The 16,912-nt window shown below is 41.4% G+C and overlaps 2 protein-coding genes across 4 annotated transcripts in view; both read left to right on the top strand.

The window, feature by feature from the left end:
- Positions 1-16,912, top strand: part of TMTC4 (transmembrane O-mannosyltransferase targeting cadherins 4) — an 83,430-nt gene that overhangs the window by 47,115 nt on the left and 19,403 nt on the right. Inside the window, exons 17-18 of the mRNA XM_053933600.1 lie at positions 3,227-3,296; positions 3,812-3,977. Coding sequence (XP_053789575.1) covers positions 3,227-3,296; positions 3,812-3,963 — 222 coding nt within the window. The 3' untranslated portion in view covers positions 3,964-3,977. The remainder of the gene's footprint in view (positions 1-3,226; positions 3,297-3,811; positions 3,978-16,912) is intronic.
- GGACT (gamma-glutamylamine cyclotransferase) overlaps positions 10,880-16,912 on the top strand; it is a 28,747-nt gene continuing 22,714 nt past the window's right edge. For 2 of the 3 annotated variants that reach the window (XM_053933654.1, XM_053933647.1), the window contains exons 1-3: positions 11,222-11,274; positions 12,849-13,001; positions 14,095-14,121. The gene's annotated coding sequence lies outside the window, so the exon portion shown is untranslated. Of the gene's footprint in view, positions 11,275-12,848; positions 13,002-14,094; positions 14,122-16,912 lie in introns of all 3 variants that reach the window. The other variant, XM_053933662.1, reaches the window with a different exon arrangement.

Raw genomic sequence — 16,912 nt, forward strand, 5'->3', positions numbered from 1 at the left:
CTGGAATGTATATTTACTCCATATATCCACAGTAATATGAATATAATGCACCTTAAATAGCCTTTAAACAACCACTATGCTTCTACTAGTTGCTGAGCAAAGCAGTAGTGATAAAAATATTCTCAGCATGGAGTTGAAGATGTATGGTAATGGCAGCCAGCTCTTGAATATCTATTTCATTAAATTACCTGGAAGCACATTGCACGTGTTGCCCCACTGTCCTTCAGCAGTGAAAGGATGCAAGTCTGTAAATTAGGTGCTCCTCCTCTGTGTAGGTGGCAACTTTTAGGCATAAGGTTGATTTAAATGGTCAGCATATCTTTCATTTTGACTGCCGTTAACCTGACTAGTGATGAAAAAAGAGATTTACTAGATCAAAATAGTAAAATCTGGAGTGGGAAAAAACACAACTTTGTGGGACTTGAAGTTACTGCATGCTTTCAAGTGCCAATCCGCTGTTGATTTTTAGGGCTTGAGAGTTGCATGGAAAGAGGAGGTTATCTTGCACCACTTGCCAAATTTTTGAGTCTCAGTATGTTTCTCAGGTGACTGAGAAACATGGAAATCATGGAATAATTTTGCCTGGAAATGACATCTAGAGGTCATCTAGTCCAACCCCTAACACAAACCAGTGCCAGTTCCAGTTGAATCCTGAATATCTCTGTCAATAGAGATTCTATAACCTCTCTGGACAGCATCTTTCAATGCATGATCAACTTTATTATTAAAACAAATTGATGTTTCCTTTAACTGGAATTTCTTGTATGCCAGTTTGCATCCATTATGTCTCATCCCATCTCACAGACATGTGAGAAGAGTCTGTTTCCGTCTTCTCCGTATTATCTCATCAGGTAGTTGTAGGCAGCACCTTCATCTCTCCTGAAGGCTGAAAAGATCCAGTTCTCTCAGCTGGTCTTTGCACACGTCTTGTGCTTCAGCCCTGTTCCATTTTGGTGGCTCTCTGCAAAACTCACTGGAGTATGTCTGTGTCTTTTTTGTAATGGAGACCCTCAGCCTTAACACATACTCCAGGTGTGGTCTTGGAAGTACTTATCAAAACCACATGGCCACCAGAGATCCATTCCATCTTCAACCATTCTGTGATTCCTGCTAGTCTGTTTCTCTGCCCTGCCCAGGTCCCTCAAAATGGCTGTTCTCCCTTCCAACGTATTTCTCCCTCCTCTTAGGTGCTATCTGTAAAGTTTTGAAACTGCATTCAGTCCCATCATCCAAAATATGAATGAAATCACAAACAGTATGGGTTTCAAAAAGACCAATGGATCCAGGAATGTTAATAGTCTGGATATGAGAATGCTGGAGCAACTGCACATGCCACAAGAAAGCAATGCTAAAATTTGCACTATGGACGTAAATTTGCAGATATCTGGTTCCCCATGTTAACTCCTATCCAAATATTCCTTGTCCTGAAACAAAATCAGAATCACAGAATAGTTGAGATTGGAAGGGACTTCTGGAGATTGTTTCATCCAACCCCCTGCTAAAGCAGGTTCACCTAGAGCAGGTTGCACAGAATCGTGTTCAAGCAAGTTTTGAATATCTCCAGGGAAGGACACTGCACAACTTCTTTGGTCAGTCTGTTCCAGTAGTCTGTCACCTGAACAGTAAAGAAGTTCTTCCCCATGCTCAGGTGGAACTTCCCGTGCATCAGTTGCTGCTTGTTGCCTCTTGTGGTGTTGCATGGCATGAATGAGAAGAGCCTGGATTCATCCATTTGGCACCCTCCCTTCAGATACTTGGATACTGAGGACTGAGGTCGTCTCTCAGTCATCTCTTCATGAGGCTAAGCAGGCCCAGCTCCTTCTGCCTTTCCTCATAAGAGATCCTCCAGACCCCTCATCATCTTCATAGCCCTCCACTGGACTAGTTCAGAGAACCCTGGGGTTTGTAATTTCCTTGACCCATGGAGATGAAGGCACTTTCTGCATGAGTCTCTCCTGGCTTGAGAATGGCAGTCTCAGCTGTGCTCAGCAATGCTTTTAGTTTGGGCTTGAATTTGGACATATGGGGAGGCTCTTAAGTCACTCAGAGCTGAGTGACTCAATCTTGACATCAGAAATTTCTTTTCCCCTGAAGGGACCCTTACAGAGAGTTATTTCATGCTTGACATGAGAAGATGGTGGAACCAAAAATCTGGCTGACAGGTTTTCTTTTTCAGTAGAGCCTGTGTTTTATTTTAAGCAGTGAAAGCTTAGCACAAAGGAAAGGACTTTTCTCCATGTTACTGTTCTCACATACCTCAGACAGCAAGTATGTGCATTCAGATGGAAGCCTACCACATTGAGGTAATTTTATCTTCAGGTCATTTGCATTGAAACTGAATTAACAACTTTCCCTAAAGCACAGCACAGCATAGAAATCTATGTAAAATTTGCTCTCAAGTATCTAAACTTGCATGCTAGTGAGTAAATATGCTCTATTTGGATTGGGCAGGATGTGACTTTTTAAACTTCTGCGGGAAATATGCTCTGGTTAAAAAAGTACCAATATTAGCAGCTAGTTCAGAAAAATAGAATTGTTTTAATTAGAGAATAAATTTAGTGGTAAATTATTCTCTGAATATTAGGTGAGAGAGCTGAGGTTTTCTAAGAAGTACTCAGATATCAAGAGTCTTAAGAGCACACATTGCAAGCAGTAAAACAGAGAAGACAACTGGTGAGGAAAATCTAAAGGATGTTGCATGGCATGATATGATTTGGCATGATTTTTTAAGTAAAAGGTACTCAGCTACTCTTCATGGGGAACCAAACTGAAACATCTGTTTGAAAGGGATTTACTGGAATGCCCGTATTTTTAATGCTAAAACTATTGTAAAAGGAAATGTATCTATAAGCAGTTTGCTTAGATACCAAATTACATTTCCTTAATTTGATTGCATAAGTAGGGAAAACTTCAGTAGGTAACGTTTGAAAATACTATAACTATTTTAAAAAAGGTGCTTTAGATAAAGAGCACACTTTACTAGTGCTTAATAAATTTCTGCTAAAATAACAGCAGCCTATGGAAACATGACATTTATTTGCAGCATTATTCCTGGTTTCAGGGGGCTGTAGCTACCTGAGCTACAGGATCAGGCAGGATCAGGATATTTATATGGTAGTATCATATAGATATGGCATCGTTTCGGAGGGTTTGTAATTACAGTGGTGGGTAAAATATGTATATGAAAATGGACTTTCCTGATGACTTGTTATTTTAAATTATTCAGGAATCTGAAGCTTTGTTCCTCAAGGCAATTAAAGCCAATCCAAATGCTGCCAGTTATCACGGTAATTTGGGTAAGAGCCTTTCTAAATCTTATCAGCTGTATTGTTTATTTGCTTCATATTCATTGTGTGTAAAAAGAAAAAGCAATCTTTTGAGCCTTCTTCTTGCTGGGCAGATTTCTATTTTACTTTCTAGAAGAACTGCCAGCCAGAACAGGGCACTAAAGCCAGAAAAGCTGTCACATGATATGACAGATCAAGAGGGCTGCAAAATCCAGCCCAGAGGTAGCTGCACTTTAGTGTCTGCAAATTGGTTCATTTATGCTATGCTTGTAACCCGCAATGAGCTCACCAGATAAGAGCTGCCATTTATGGCTCCATTGTAATTCATTCCTTCATCATTCCCATGCCAGTTCTGCTCCCAGGCTTTGCTCCTGCATTTGGCAACAGAACAAGCAGCTACTGTGCCACCAGCCAGTGACAGACCCTCAGTGGAAACAAATACCTCAATGTTGTTCTCCAAGTGATTGGCAAGACTGTACGTTATTCAACAATATTGCTAATGAAATTCCCCACTGATGTTCCAGCTGTGCTTTATCATCGCTGGGGAAACCTTGACTTGGCGAAGAAGCACTATGAAGTCTCTCTGAAGCTTGATCCCACGGCACCAGGAACCAAGGAAAACTACAACCTCTTAAGAAGAAAACTGGAGCAGTTGCAAAAGAAAGGCAGTGGCTGATGTTCCCTTTTCAGGTTGCCCGTGCATGCTGTTTATGACTACTGTTACATGGGTACTTTTGACCATGTACAGGCTTCAGTCATCATTTCTCAAAAACAACACCACCAGCACCGCACACTTGAATGTCCTGTCTTGCCCTTCTACAGATCCTAACATTTCAGCTTGAGGGATCATTTTATTTTCACTTGAACTGCTTTTAAAGTCCATTAGAAGATTTTTATAGGTATATGAAAGCAATGCAGATGGAATTTCACAGCATACACATGTAATTTGATATCTTCATCTGACTTTTTAGTAGTGGGATGAATAGCAGGAGGCAGTTTTATTTCTGAAAGTGATACTTAAAAGTGCTATTTCCTGTTTAAATCCTGATCTTTTCAAGTATGAAAAATATCTGTCCACTTCAGTTTTATTACTGCCTTCCAGTGGCAGTCCTGCAGAGCCAGTGGAAGAATGAATTCTCACATGAGTGCTGGAGCACATCAGCACATGTACTCATATAATTTGAGTTAAGCCCTTATGCTCATTTCTGTCACCAGCCTGTGAAGTGTCAAGATTTGTACAGGAGTAAATAAGGGCAAGGATTTGACCATAAATGTCTGTCAGCCAGTGTACTGCTCAGGTATGCTTGAGTACAGAAAATACTGTTAGATGGAGATTTTAGCAAGCAGCTAATGAAAAGAAGGTGAGGCAACAGAGGAGTCAGGTAGGGTTTCTGTTCTTGCAGGCAGCCTCATCTACCACAGACAACATGGACAACAAGTCAGAGTTGCTTTAGTTCCTATGGCAGGTCAGTGGTTTAAAATCAGTATGGTATCTGTAGGGGCTAATTGCTGTGTTCTCAGGCAATTCAGTGCTTTCTGGCTAAGGACATTACACCTTTCAGCTCCAATATTGCTGGGGAATAAAGAGAGAATTTCTGTGGAACAGTCACTGTGCAGAAGACCTGACCTTGGCTGTTGATCTGTTACCTGGCTTCACCTTTGTCTCCCATGGCTCATGTGTTTGCTGAAGGGGCAGATAAATAAGCATAGCTGTTAATGCATAAACTGAGCACATTGATGTGGGATGATTCAGAGGTGGTTTATGTTGATACCATGTTACCTCTCAAAAGTGGCTATGCTTTAATACACATTTGAACTCTGGCTGTCCAGAGTTGTCATGTACTATATATTTACATTCCTGCTTCAGGAAGTAGTAACATGTCTGTTTATTTGCTGGTGGTTATTTTTTCCTGTTTCTTTGGGTTTTTTTGAGATGTTTAGTTTTGTTTGTTTAAGATTGGAAGTTTGCTATTGGACATGAAAGCTGGGGAACTTTACCTTTCTTTTCGTATTCCTTTATTCTTGCCATCCATGTCCCCTGGAAGAAATTGATCAGCACAGTATGATCAAAGCTAGCTCAGGTACTACAAGTCATGCAGGTACTTTAGTGTATTATTTTTGCCACACTAAGTGTAGATCTAGCCAGCAAGGCTGTGGCAGTGTGGTGCTGTCCACCAGTTTGGCTTTGAACGAACTAACATGGCTACATACTGGTTTTAGTTGTGGTGCCAGAGGCATGTATGTGTACTCCTCTCCTGCAAATATAGCCTGTTTCTCAGCGGGACTAATTAGTTCACATAGGGTACAAAGCCATGGCAATTGTTTCCATTTCTTCTGGTTTCTGGACAAAGTTTTCAGAAATTTTTTTTTTAATATGATCCAAGCATGCTCTTTGATAAGTATCTGGCAAGCAGAACACTGCACCAGTATGGCTAATCATCTTCCAATGACCAGCATAGCTTAGTACCAACTTTTGTATCTGAAAGGTGCTGAAAGAGATACACCTTTCAGTACAAGCAGCAGGTTCTTAAGGATTTCCATACATAGCCTACTATTCATCAGATAGACAAAACACGTAGCTTTTTCAGTCATGAGGAATTAAAGAGTAGGGTTCTGGCTGGATGAGCTAATTTATAGAAGAAGATAAATATGTTTACTATAATCTGGTCCTTTCTGTATATTTGGAATATGACATCCTGAGTTTAAATTATTATTCTCCTCATAAAGTCCACATGTGTAGTTTTCCCTGTTGCTTTCCATATCAGCTTTAAAGACATCCACTAGATCAGTATTATGTATGAGAGATGAATTTTTTCTAGGTCATTATAAACCAAAGTTGTAGAAATTCTTCTGTGGAAGTCCTTCTATTCAAGAGTCTTAAGACAGAAGAGGCAGACAAACAAGTTGGATATTTTGTTAGTATTTGAAAATAGTGTTTACTTTTCAGTACAGACAACATAATTTCTTTTTGATTAGCTTGCTGGCTACCTGTATATATTTTTGTGAGGGTTTATTTGTTTTATATAATATTTACTGCTATAGAAATTCAATGTCATTACTTGTATGATGGCAATATGAAGCATACCCATATGTCTGAGTTTAATGTTGAGGCAGAATTGTGTTCAGAAGAAGCCACAAAGATGACTGCTTTTGTAATAAAAACTTCCTTAAGACTTTTAAGAATACTAAATATTTTTTACTTTATTTTCAGAAATATTTTGAAAGTGCAAACAGTGCAGTGGCTTTTATTAAAATGGTTATAATGTTAACCTTTTTATTGTTTTTTCTTACCTCATAACTGACTCCTGGAACAGTGCAGAACACTTCAAAGAGAAAAGGATGAAGAAAAAGTGGGCTTGTACATAACTGTAGTTACAAATATTGCATATCTTTCCAGCATGCTGAATTTTTTTTTCCCATTGCTAATTCCAGAAGATTAAAGTTTCCTTATCAGTTGGCCTATTTGATTCTCTAGGGAAATTACAAAGCCTTTTTTCTTCCTTTTTTTTTTTTTTTTTTTTTTTTTTTTCTTTGAGAATGATTACTTGCTCAAATACAGTTCAGAGAAGAGAAACAGAATGATTTAATGCACAGACTGGAGTCAAGAAAATAGTCACAATGACTGCTGTGGATGTTAGTCTCTTTTCACCAAAAACTTCCAGTGGAGTTTCCTAATTGTATGTCTTTATTGTGTCTAGATCAATGACATGAACATGAAGTTTCCTGTTACTTAATTTCATAGTATTTAAACTTTAGAGATGTGGGTTGTGTGTGTGTTTATGGGCACTAAGAAATAAAAATCTAGAATACTTTTGAATGGTTTGTTAAAAATATTTGGCTTATTCACTGGGAACCTTTTCCTTCATATTTCAGATACCTGTATCTAAGCTGTTCATCCTAGTTTCTCCATAAGTCACTGGGGGGAAAAAAACATTTTTAGGATGTGAGAAGTCATACTTGAAGGAGATATTCATCTTCACTAACTTCAAAGGGTAACTAAGGTGATCAGCTCATATACATGAAGAAAAATCTCACTGCTGCTTTCAGTTTAAGTAATCTGATCCCATACATGAAGTAATCGGGTCCCTCTAGCATTCTCATACATTATTGACACCAAGAATGTTAAAAGACTGGCATTAAAGCAAACTGGCAGGTACTTGCCTTGAGAGACAGAGAGTAGCTGGATGAGGGAGTGGGAGAAAACAAATTAATTTTGATAAATTTACATGACTGATAAAGAATTGAACAACAAATCCCTGTGTATGAAAACAGAACATTCATGTCCCGTTTAATTCATTGCTAGCTTATGTTTCTGTAATGAACAGTAACAACTTCTTATTGAATTAAATTTTAGTGTCCTTCACTCCTATTTTAAAAAGCAATTCTAAAGCAACTGTACATTTGCAAGAGTGAGATTTATATTTTTTCCTTAAATTCTCAACAGTGAGATTTGTATTTTTTCCTGTAAGTTCCAGTTGCTATTTCAAGCTGTAGGTGTTAGAATGTTAAATGTGATAGCACCGTGTGTTTCGGTATGGTGAGGTTTTTTTGTTTTGATATCTTTTGATATTTATTTGCTGGTTCCTGCCTGTGTCCCATATTTCACATGAATATTGGTACATTCACGTACCTGTCATTACATGTAGATTCCCATGTGCTTCTCAACTTGGCCCTTTCACTGAATAGTGCTCCCTTCCACAACTCTTGGTGTGTCTCTACCAGATGTGTCTAAATTGAGGGCACGTTTAACTCAAAAAGACTAAATTTTGCTAGGAGCAAAAGTGAGATCACATGGCTGGATTTCTGCGACATAAAAGCTGAGGGAGCCACATTTGTGTCATGGAACACCCAAAGTAGCAGGTGCCACTAGTAAAGGGCCCTTCAGACTGTGCTGGGCTCCACAATAACGTGATTGTACATAGGTGTAATGTTATAAACACAGCAACTTGAACCCTGTGCTTTAAAGAAAAAGGACTTTATCTCTCTCCAAGGAAGAGGATGTGCACAGTTGCATGGACTATTGAGCATTGGAGGACTGATTACCTTGTGTTAGAAAGTTGCACTGCCGTGTTGTGGCATGGGTGTTCCGTGTGTGTCAGTGATGATACATGTCAAGTGGTTCAGGGCTTTTTAAAGTAAGTATTTTTGTTAGGAAAAATTCCTACAGGTACTGAAACTTGTAGCTTGTGATTTCTGAGCTGAACTTTTTTTTATGTAGTATTAATCATTTAGATTGCCAATGGTATGTTCCAATTTATTTTCAGCTGAGCAGTAAGTAAATACATTTGCAATGAAGCTATGAAATAAATCTGCATTTTGCTATCTCTTTTTGCCTACATTTTAATTGTGACAATGTTTATTTTTGTAGTAAGTTTTTGATTCAGGGTTTTGAATCAAAATTTTCCTAGTAAGCTAGGAAAAAAACCTAATGGGCCTGGCAGACTATGACTGGGACATACAGGAAGACATTCTTCCTCTTAGAGTAACAGTTCAAAATCTTGATTCAGCATGAGTCTATTGATGTTGAATGTGTGTGCCTAAACAAATAAACAAAAAGCAGAACCTGAAGAAAGCAATGGAATACTTAACTAATTAATTCAGTCTCTAAAATGATAACTTATAGAAAGCAGGAGCTACTATCTCAAATGCTGAGCAATCTTCTCTGCCAAAATCAGATTTTTTACCCAGTGTGCAACAAGCCAATAATGACACACTTAAGAGAGACATTGATTATTTATTTCAGAGTTGCACAATCAGTGGTATTGCACAAATGATACACTAATTATCAGAACATTTTACTATTTATAGAATTTAGCAAAGGAATTAGTGTTCATTGGCTACAAGTTACATAGTTCTCTTATTAATTGGTATTCTTTTTTTGGTTAATGATTCTCTTGCTTCTCATGCTAATTAGTCCTATGCTCAGTCTTTCTCTTCTTTGGGGTCTGTGAGCCAGTGGTCACAACCTCCCCCTGTTGGAATTATAATTTACCCAGTCAGAGTTTATTGCAGTACAATCACTGGGTTGGGTTTATTAGTTCCTACTTTATCTTGGGAGTTCTGCCAGATGTCTCTGTGGCCTGTAAATTCTGCATTCTTTGTGTCCACTATCAGTGGTACATCCCTTTTCCCAAGCTTTGTTAACCTTCCCCTAGGTCTGAGATCACTGAAGCATTTCAAGCCCTAAACCCTAACAAGGCAATTCTACCAAGTAATTTGTTTTTCTAACACCTGGACATCACTTAGAGCTTTCTTGTTAGCTGTTACCTGCTCACAGATTGAATATCCCTTCTTTTATTAGGCTTAAAAGCAAAGAGCAAACATCAAAGAACATCTTTTCTTAAGAAAAATTTTATATATATTTACATATACATATTTATATATGTTGTTTTGCAACAATCCTACCCAGTGTTATAGGTGGAATAGAATTATTGAATGGTAATTGGGTGTGAAAGTGAATGATCTATAAAAGATACAACCTGGCTCCCACTCAGTAACTAGTCAAGGAGGAGGCACTAACACCAAAATATCACCTGCTGTCCCAATAACCAGGCTACAGAATGGTACCTGTATGCTCCAGAGAGAATCATAGAATATCCTGTGTTGGAAGGGCCCCATAGGGCTCATCCAGGTCCAACTCCTGGCTCTGCATGCACAGGGCCATCCCCAAGAGTCACACCGTGTGCCCAAGAGTGTTGTCTGAAACACTTCTTAAACTTCATCAGGCTGATGCTGTGACCACTTCTCTGGGGAGCCTGTTCTAGAGCTCAGCCATCCTTTGATTGAGAAACCTTGTTTCTGACATCCAGCTTAAACCTTCCCTGACACAACTTCACAGCTTTAGGCCATTCCCTTGGATTATATCACTGCTCACCAGAGAAGAGATCAGTGGCCTTCTGTTTCCTGAGGAAGTTGCAGACTGCAATGTCTCCCCTCAGTCTCCTCCAGGTTGAACAGACTGCTCCTCATACGGCTTCTCCTCTAGACTCCTCACCATCTTCAAAATCTTCCTTTAGACACTCTCTGATAAACTGTCTTCCTTGTATTGTGGCACCCAAAACTGCACACAGTATTCAAGGTGAGGCCACCCCAGTGCAGAACAGAGCAGGACGATGCCGCTGGTGCTGCTGTGCCGGATGTCCCCCAGGATATGCTTGGCTCTCCTGGCTGCCAGGGCACTGCTGACTCATGTTCAATTTGCCATCGGCCAGGACCCCCGCGGCCCTTTCTACAGCACCAATAAAAAAGGTATCTCACTCTTATTCCTCCTATCAATGCATTCAAGTTAAAGTGATTTACTGTGTGGAACCTTCACATTTTTGTGAAGGTTTTCTCATGCTTTGCTAGAGAGCAGACTAATCCCTACGGAGCCACCTCGAGGGAGTCTGGCTGGTAACTAGAGGCTGCCTGCAAAGGTGTTCAACAGAAAGGCACTTAGCAGCCTCGAAGTTTAAAACTCCTGTTTCAGCAGGCTCAAGACCTCTGTGCCTGCAGCCAAAATCCTCTCCTACAGAGGAGTTAACAGCGTTTGTAAAATAAAAAGTTTTTTTTTAAAGGTTCTCTAAAGGCCAGATTGGCTGCCAAACGTTGCACTGCTTGACGCACATTTATTACGGCCTCCAGCAGGCGAGGTCCCGGCGCGGGTTCCGGGAGCGGCCCTTCCCGAGAGCGCCGGGCGCTCCTCCGGCTTTGGCAGCGGGCGCGGGGTGTCCGGCTCTCCCGGCCCCACACCCGGCTGGCCGCCCTGTCCGCGCTCCCGCCAAGCACGATCCGTCCCTCTGGCAGCAGGGGCGGCTCCGGCCAGCAACCCCGGCTCACCCCCGCGCCCCGGCTCCCTGCGCTGCCCCGTCCGCAGGGGAGGGAGAGCGGGCAGGCACCGCCCCACGCCCCGCTCCGCCCCGCCGTCTATTCCCCGGAGAGGCGCCCCGGGACGGGCAGAAGGCCGAAGCTGCCGGCGGGAGCGGAGGTGTGCAGGCAGCGCTGGCGAGTGAGTGCCCCGAAGAGCGCCGGGCAGAGCGGGGCGGGGCGGCTGGGCCGGGGCCGGTCCGCCCTCGCCACACGTGATGGCGCGGGGAAGCGCTGAGGGGAGGCGGAGGTGCCGGCTCGGGCTGTGGGAGGGCCGGCAGTGGCGGCCGGGGGCTCTGCCGGCCGTGCGGCACTGCGGGGAGAGCCCTGCCGGGAGCGCCCTGCGGCCCGGGCCGCGCTCCGAAAGCCACGTGGGAGCCGGCCCGGCCCGGCCCTGCCGGCGGTGCGGGGCTCGGCGGGCGGCTCAGGGCTCCTCCCGGCCGGGACACGGGTGCCCGTGGGACAAGGGCGCAGCAGCGCGTCAGTGTGCGAGGGGCGGCCCGTCGGTGATACAGCCGAGTGCAGGGAGCGCTGTCTCTGGCGCTGGACCAGTCAAGGTGGTCGGGCACATCCTTCAAACAGAAGTGTTCATTATGATACAAAAACTCCTTTTAGTAACATACCTTTGCCCTTGTAATGGGTTAGTGATGTGTGTTTGAGGAGCCAATACCTAAACTAGAGGGAAAAGAGAAAGAAAAGAGATCAGGTATCATAGATGCAGAGTCTAGCAGAAGGTGCCTCTGCCCACGGTGGGGCTTGAAGATAGATGGTTTAAGGTTCCTTCCAACCCAGACCATTCCATGACTGTATATCCTTACGAGATAACATTTCAGAGCACTTATTTTTTTGCCTGCATTGCTTGGACCAGAATGTTTGGGAGGGTCTTTTTTTTTTTGTTTCAATCCGCCTTGGCTATTCATTTTGCTATATGTTTGTCCCCCACCTGTTCTGTATCCTTTTCCATTATAAAGTTACAGAAGTCATTTTGGGTTTGAGTTAAGGTTCATTTAATTATGTCTGAGTTAATTCCAGACAATTAACTTCCTCATTTTTTGCTTCAGGTATTTTTTAATTTGCTGCTTCTGTAATTTTTGCTATACTTTGAAAATATCAAGGTAGCAATTTCTATAGAGCTGAACATACAGTGGCACAACTGTAAATATCTCCATGACCAAGTTGTTTCATGTAGAACTTTAAGGAATGGACTTCTTTTATATACTCTCTAGCTTAAGTGAGCAGTCAACCTGGAAAAGCAATTTCTTGGCAATTAAAGATGTTCATTGTGTGACAAAGGCCATTAAGAGAAGCCTTAAATTTCATATCCCTGAACAAAACATGGGCAAATTTTCATCATTCTTCTCCCTTCCTCTTGAGAGAAGTCTTAAAAACTTAGACTGTCTCTACAGTATATTTAACTTGCACTCGTCTGCTGTCCTCACTCTATCACAGCTGCCAAAGTCATATGAACACTAACATGTCTTGTTACCTAAATGTAGAACAGCTTTCTCCTGCCATGATTAAATAAATGCTAAACAGAACAGATGTCTCTTTTACTGTCTGTCTCAGAACCTGAATTTTCAAAGAGGCTACATGTTAAACAAAATTAAAAATGGCCTTTCCATGCATTGCTAATGTTTTTAAATCTGCACTCAACTGCTGACAAATAGTAACTACTTGATATGTGCATCACATTTCATTTTCCTTGGGTTCTTGCAGCCTGTTTGCTCCTCACTTTCCAAATTAGTGTGGTTTTCTGCCATCAGCTTTGCAAGCAAGTTTCTTTGAGTTTGTTCGCGAGTTTGTTTTGAGACCACTGGAATACTGAACACAGCTTCGCTCCATCATGGAAGAAAGTGTGTCATGTTTTTGGTACGTGTCATGTCATCTACTCCTTATAGTTTTTGGTGACTTTATATGTGTGATTAGAGTTTTCTGTTGCTCATTTATTCCTATCACTCAGAGTAGAAATATTGCTTGGAGTGCTTTAGTGACTGCAGAGTATCCTTTTTATCCTTTAGAAAGGCTTCCCATGTCAGTTCATGCTTTCCTTGGCTGATGTTTGACATGGAAATCTAGGTGCCTCTGGAGAGCAGAGGGCACAAGCAAGGCCTGGTTTGCAGCAGATGTCCTGCTGTCTCTGCCACCCACTGTTCTGCTAAGCACAGCCTCTTCCCTTGGAAGGTGTCATCTAGCATTGGCTTTAGCCCTGCTCTGAGTGGGAGGCTGGGCTAGGTGACCTTCAAAGGTCCCATCCAAGCAACATTCCTCCAAGTCTGTCTCTACATTGTCCCATAACATACATTGTCTACATAACTCCCAATAGTAACCCAACTGTCTATTTTAAAGGAAGTTTCCTCTTGAAAATTACTTTCATCTGACTGCTCATGTAACCATGGGTTTTGCCGGTTCTGCTTCTCTTGTTTATATGGTTGTGTTTGTTCTTGGGGAACTTCAGGGAAATGAGGTTATGTGACTGCCTGATCTACATTGTGAATGTTCAAGTGTAAGTACAGGCAAAAAGGTATAGTCACGGGGGTGTCATGGAGTGAAATAAGAGAGTAAATTCCAGGGGTACATTGTGGCATTTGCCTTCTGCTGCTAGCTCTGGTACGCTTTTACTCCCAAATTATTTTTCTGTGTAATCATGAATGCTATTAATAGTTACTGTTGGTAGAAGAAAAAGACACTACATTTCACTGTAGTTTTTGTCATTTCATTTTTGGAGCAATGCACTTTTCTATTCCTATTCAAGTCTTCTTGTATGTTTCTCATACTCTAAAAGTTCTTTGAACTTGAACCTGGTCAAATAATTTTCATAATGCTTTTGATTTAAGTAGAATTTAATGTGAAACTTAAATGACATTTTAAGTGATGTGAACTGCTTAAGCAGAGAGCATGTGCTGTAACAGAACACATTTTCTCTATGAACTGATGCTACCTTTTGTTTTCTCATCTTCCATAGATTTTTTGCAGTATTCTGACAGAAAGGGTAAGTATTACATAGATAATTGAGTAAGAGGCAGGGGAAATGGATGGACCCAGTCATGTCATTGAGTTAGCAAATGTAATACCCCTTTTCATTCTGTGTCTCCAAAGAGGATGGTTAATACATTTTTTCTTTAGAAATTGACCTATTCAGGCAGTAGTAAATCACTGTTCTTAACCGAGAATCTGTAGCTATCCAGAATTTTCTGTTCTTTTTCATTGCAAAGTTTTAATTACATTTTATGGACCATGTCAGATACTGCTCTCTTTTCCCCACTTCCAATTAATGTTAAAGAAGGACGGGCTGTACCAGGATAATATCATGTCCTATTGATTTACCATTATGGTATTGTTGAAGAATGGCCTTTACATTAAGATTCTTGGCCACTGTGATTTCTGTAAGTGTGTCAGCTATTCGCTCTTAACATCTTGAGAAAACATTCAATATCACTGTCACTCCTGATTTCTCTGTCTTTTACAAGACACCTCTTTTCCTTTGAAATTACCTACATAACCACCTCTCTCTGCAGTGTTTTGACTGTAATTGCTCATGACCTTTACTAACAGCCAGAGTTACCACTGTATTGCTGACATTCTGACAGAACTTCTTGGTCACGTAGAATTGCTTTGTCTCATCCTTTCCCTCAAGCACTCCTTTTTTTCCAGTGCTGTGGGTTGCTACTAAATGCAAGAGGGATCACCCCTCCTGTGCCAGGCTTCAGCTGTATGAGAGTAGCTGTATTAGAACAATGCTGCAATTTAAAAAGTTTGTACTATGAAATAATACCAGAGTAACTGCAAGTCTCTTTATCGTCTTTCGTTCTTTCTCTCACCTCATTTTGTCTAGCCTGATGCAGCCCACAACTTTTATCACAACAAAATTCAGGTTGGAAGGGACATGGGGAGTCATTCATCCAGCCTCTTTACTCAGTGCAAGGTTATTTATGTGGCCAGACCAGGTTACTCAATGTTTTATCCAACGTGTCCTGACAACCTATAGGGATAGAGACTACACAACACCTCTGGGCAGCTTGCTTCAATTTTTGTCTGTATCATGAGAACCCTTTTCCTTGCATCAAGATGGGGCCTCTCTTATTTTGATTTATACCTATTGCTTGTCAACTCTGACATGCACTGCTGTGAAGACCCTGGCTGTGTTTGCTGGATAACCACAGGTATGGGAAGACTGCTATTAGGTCAATCAAAAGCCATGGCTTCTCAAGTTGAAAAGGCTTCTTCCTGACCTGCTTTTCACAAGGCAAGTACTCTTGCCCCATGACTGACTGAATGCACTGCAGTTTGTCCACTTTTTGTTTTTTTTTTTTTTGTTTTGGGCCCCAAAGCGGATGCAGTATTGTTGGTGTGCTCTAGTGAGTGTCAAGTTAAGGGAGATTGTCACTCCCCATAATCTGCTGGTTGTGTTCCCATTAATACAGTGCAGGGTGCTTGCTGCCTTGGCTGTTTGCTTTGTTCAGCGAGGAGTCCTAAGGTAAGGATGTGAAAGATAAATCACTGAGATGTCAGAGGAAGCAGGGATCCCAAACAGTATCATCTTGACTGCTGTACTGCACTTCTGGCTGAGTCTTGGCTCCAACAGCAGTCAGGGTTGTAGCCCTCCTTTTAGTGAGGAAGTAGATGCAGATAGTCATTTCTCATCATGTCTCTAGAAGTTTTGCTCTTTACTTAGTATTCCAGAAGTGTTATGAATATTTGTTGGTATTATGTTACTTCCTGGTAAAAAAAATCATACACAGTTTCAGTAGTGTTTTGGAATGTTAGTATAAAAGACTTCTCTTTTCTCCAAAATATGTTTTTTACACCTGATCTGGACTCAAATCTTGTATAGTTTCTTTTCTGTATCTCTCCATATCTGGCCCTGTTTAGCCTGGAGAAGAGACATCTAGAAGAGAAGACCTCATCAGTGTCTGTAGGTTTAGAAGGGAGGGTGCCAAAAGGATAGAGCCAGGTTCTGCTCAGTGGTGCTGAGCAATAGGATGAGAGGAAATGGGTGGAGGCTGATAAACAGGAAATTTCACCCAAATATAAGGATGAACTTCATTACAGGTGACCAAGCACTGGAACAGATTGACCAGAGAGGTTGTGGAGTCTCCCTACTGTGGGTACTTGAAAACCTAGGATAAGCCTACTTGAGCAGGGAGATGAGACCTGTAACCCACTGTGGTCCCTTCCAACTTACTCATGCGGTGATATCCTGGATTTCATCCTGTACCTCTTTGCATCTCAAGTACTAAATGTTGTCTATGCATCTTGTGAAATATGTCAAGTTTGTACATTTTGCCTTCTGGTGGGCAGGCAGGTTTGTGTGCAGGACTTTCAATAACTAAGGTTTTATTGTTTCTGCTGACACATGGTACTGATAAGAATCATGAGTTTGTACCTCAGCACTGCCCCCTTCTTTAGTCTGCTTCCCAAGATGACAGACTTGATGACTGAAATGTTGAGTTTCATTTGTAGTTGCTGACAAGAGATGCACCTCACATATCTTTATACCAAATGGTGAAGCCTGAGTGACAAGCCTCGATTCTGAGCTGCAGGAAATTAAATCAAGGTGAATGCTACCCTCTGGCTCATTGGAGGCTATTAATAATGTTCTTTCTGAGTCCATTTAATTGAACCCAAGTGTTTGTTGTTTAATTAAACTAGGCTAGGGTATGGACACTGAATTTTACCACTAAAACCAGTTTGTCATTTTAATAGCCTACGGATTCTGTGCACTGCAAGTTCTGTAAACAAGTTTTATTCTTGGTTGGATCTCAGAATGTGTGAATTTCTCT

This window comes from Vidua chalybeata, chromosome 2, assembly GCF_026979565.1.
Source record: "Vidua chalybeata isolate OUT-0048 chromosome 2, bVidCha1 merged haplotype, whole genome shotgun sequence".
NCBI lineage: Eukaryota > Metazoa > Chordata > Aves > Passeriformes > Viduidae > Vidua > Vidua chalybeata.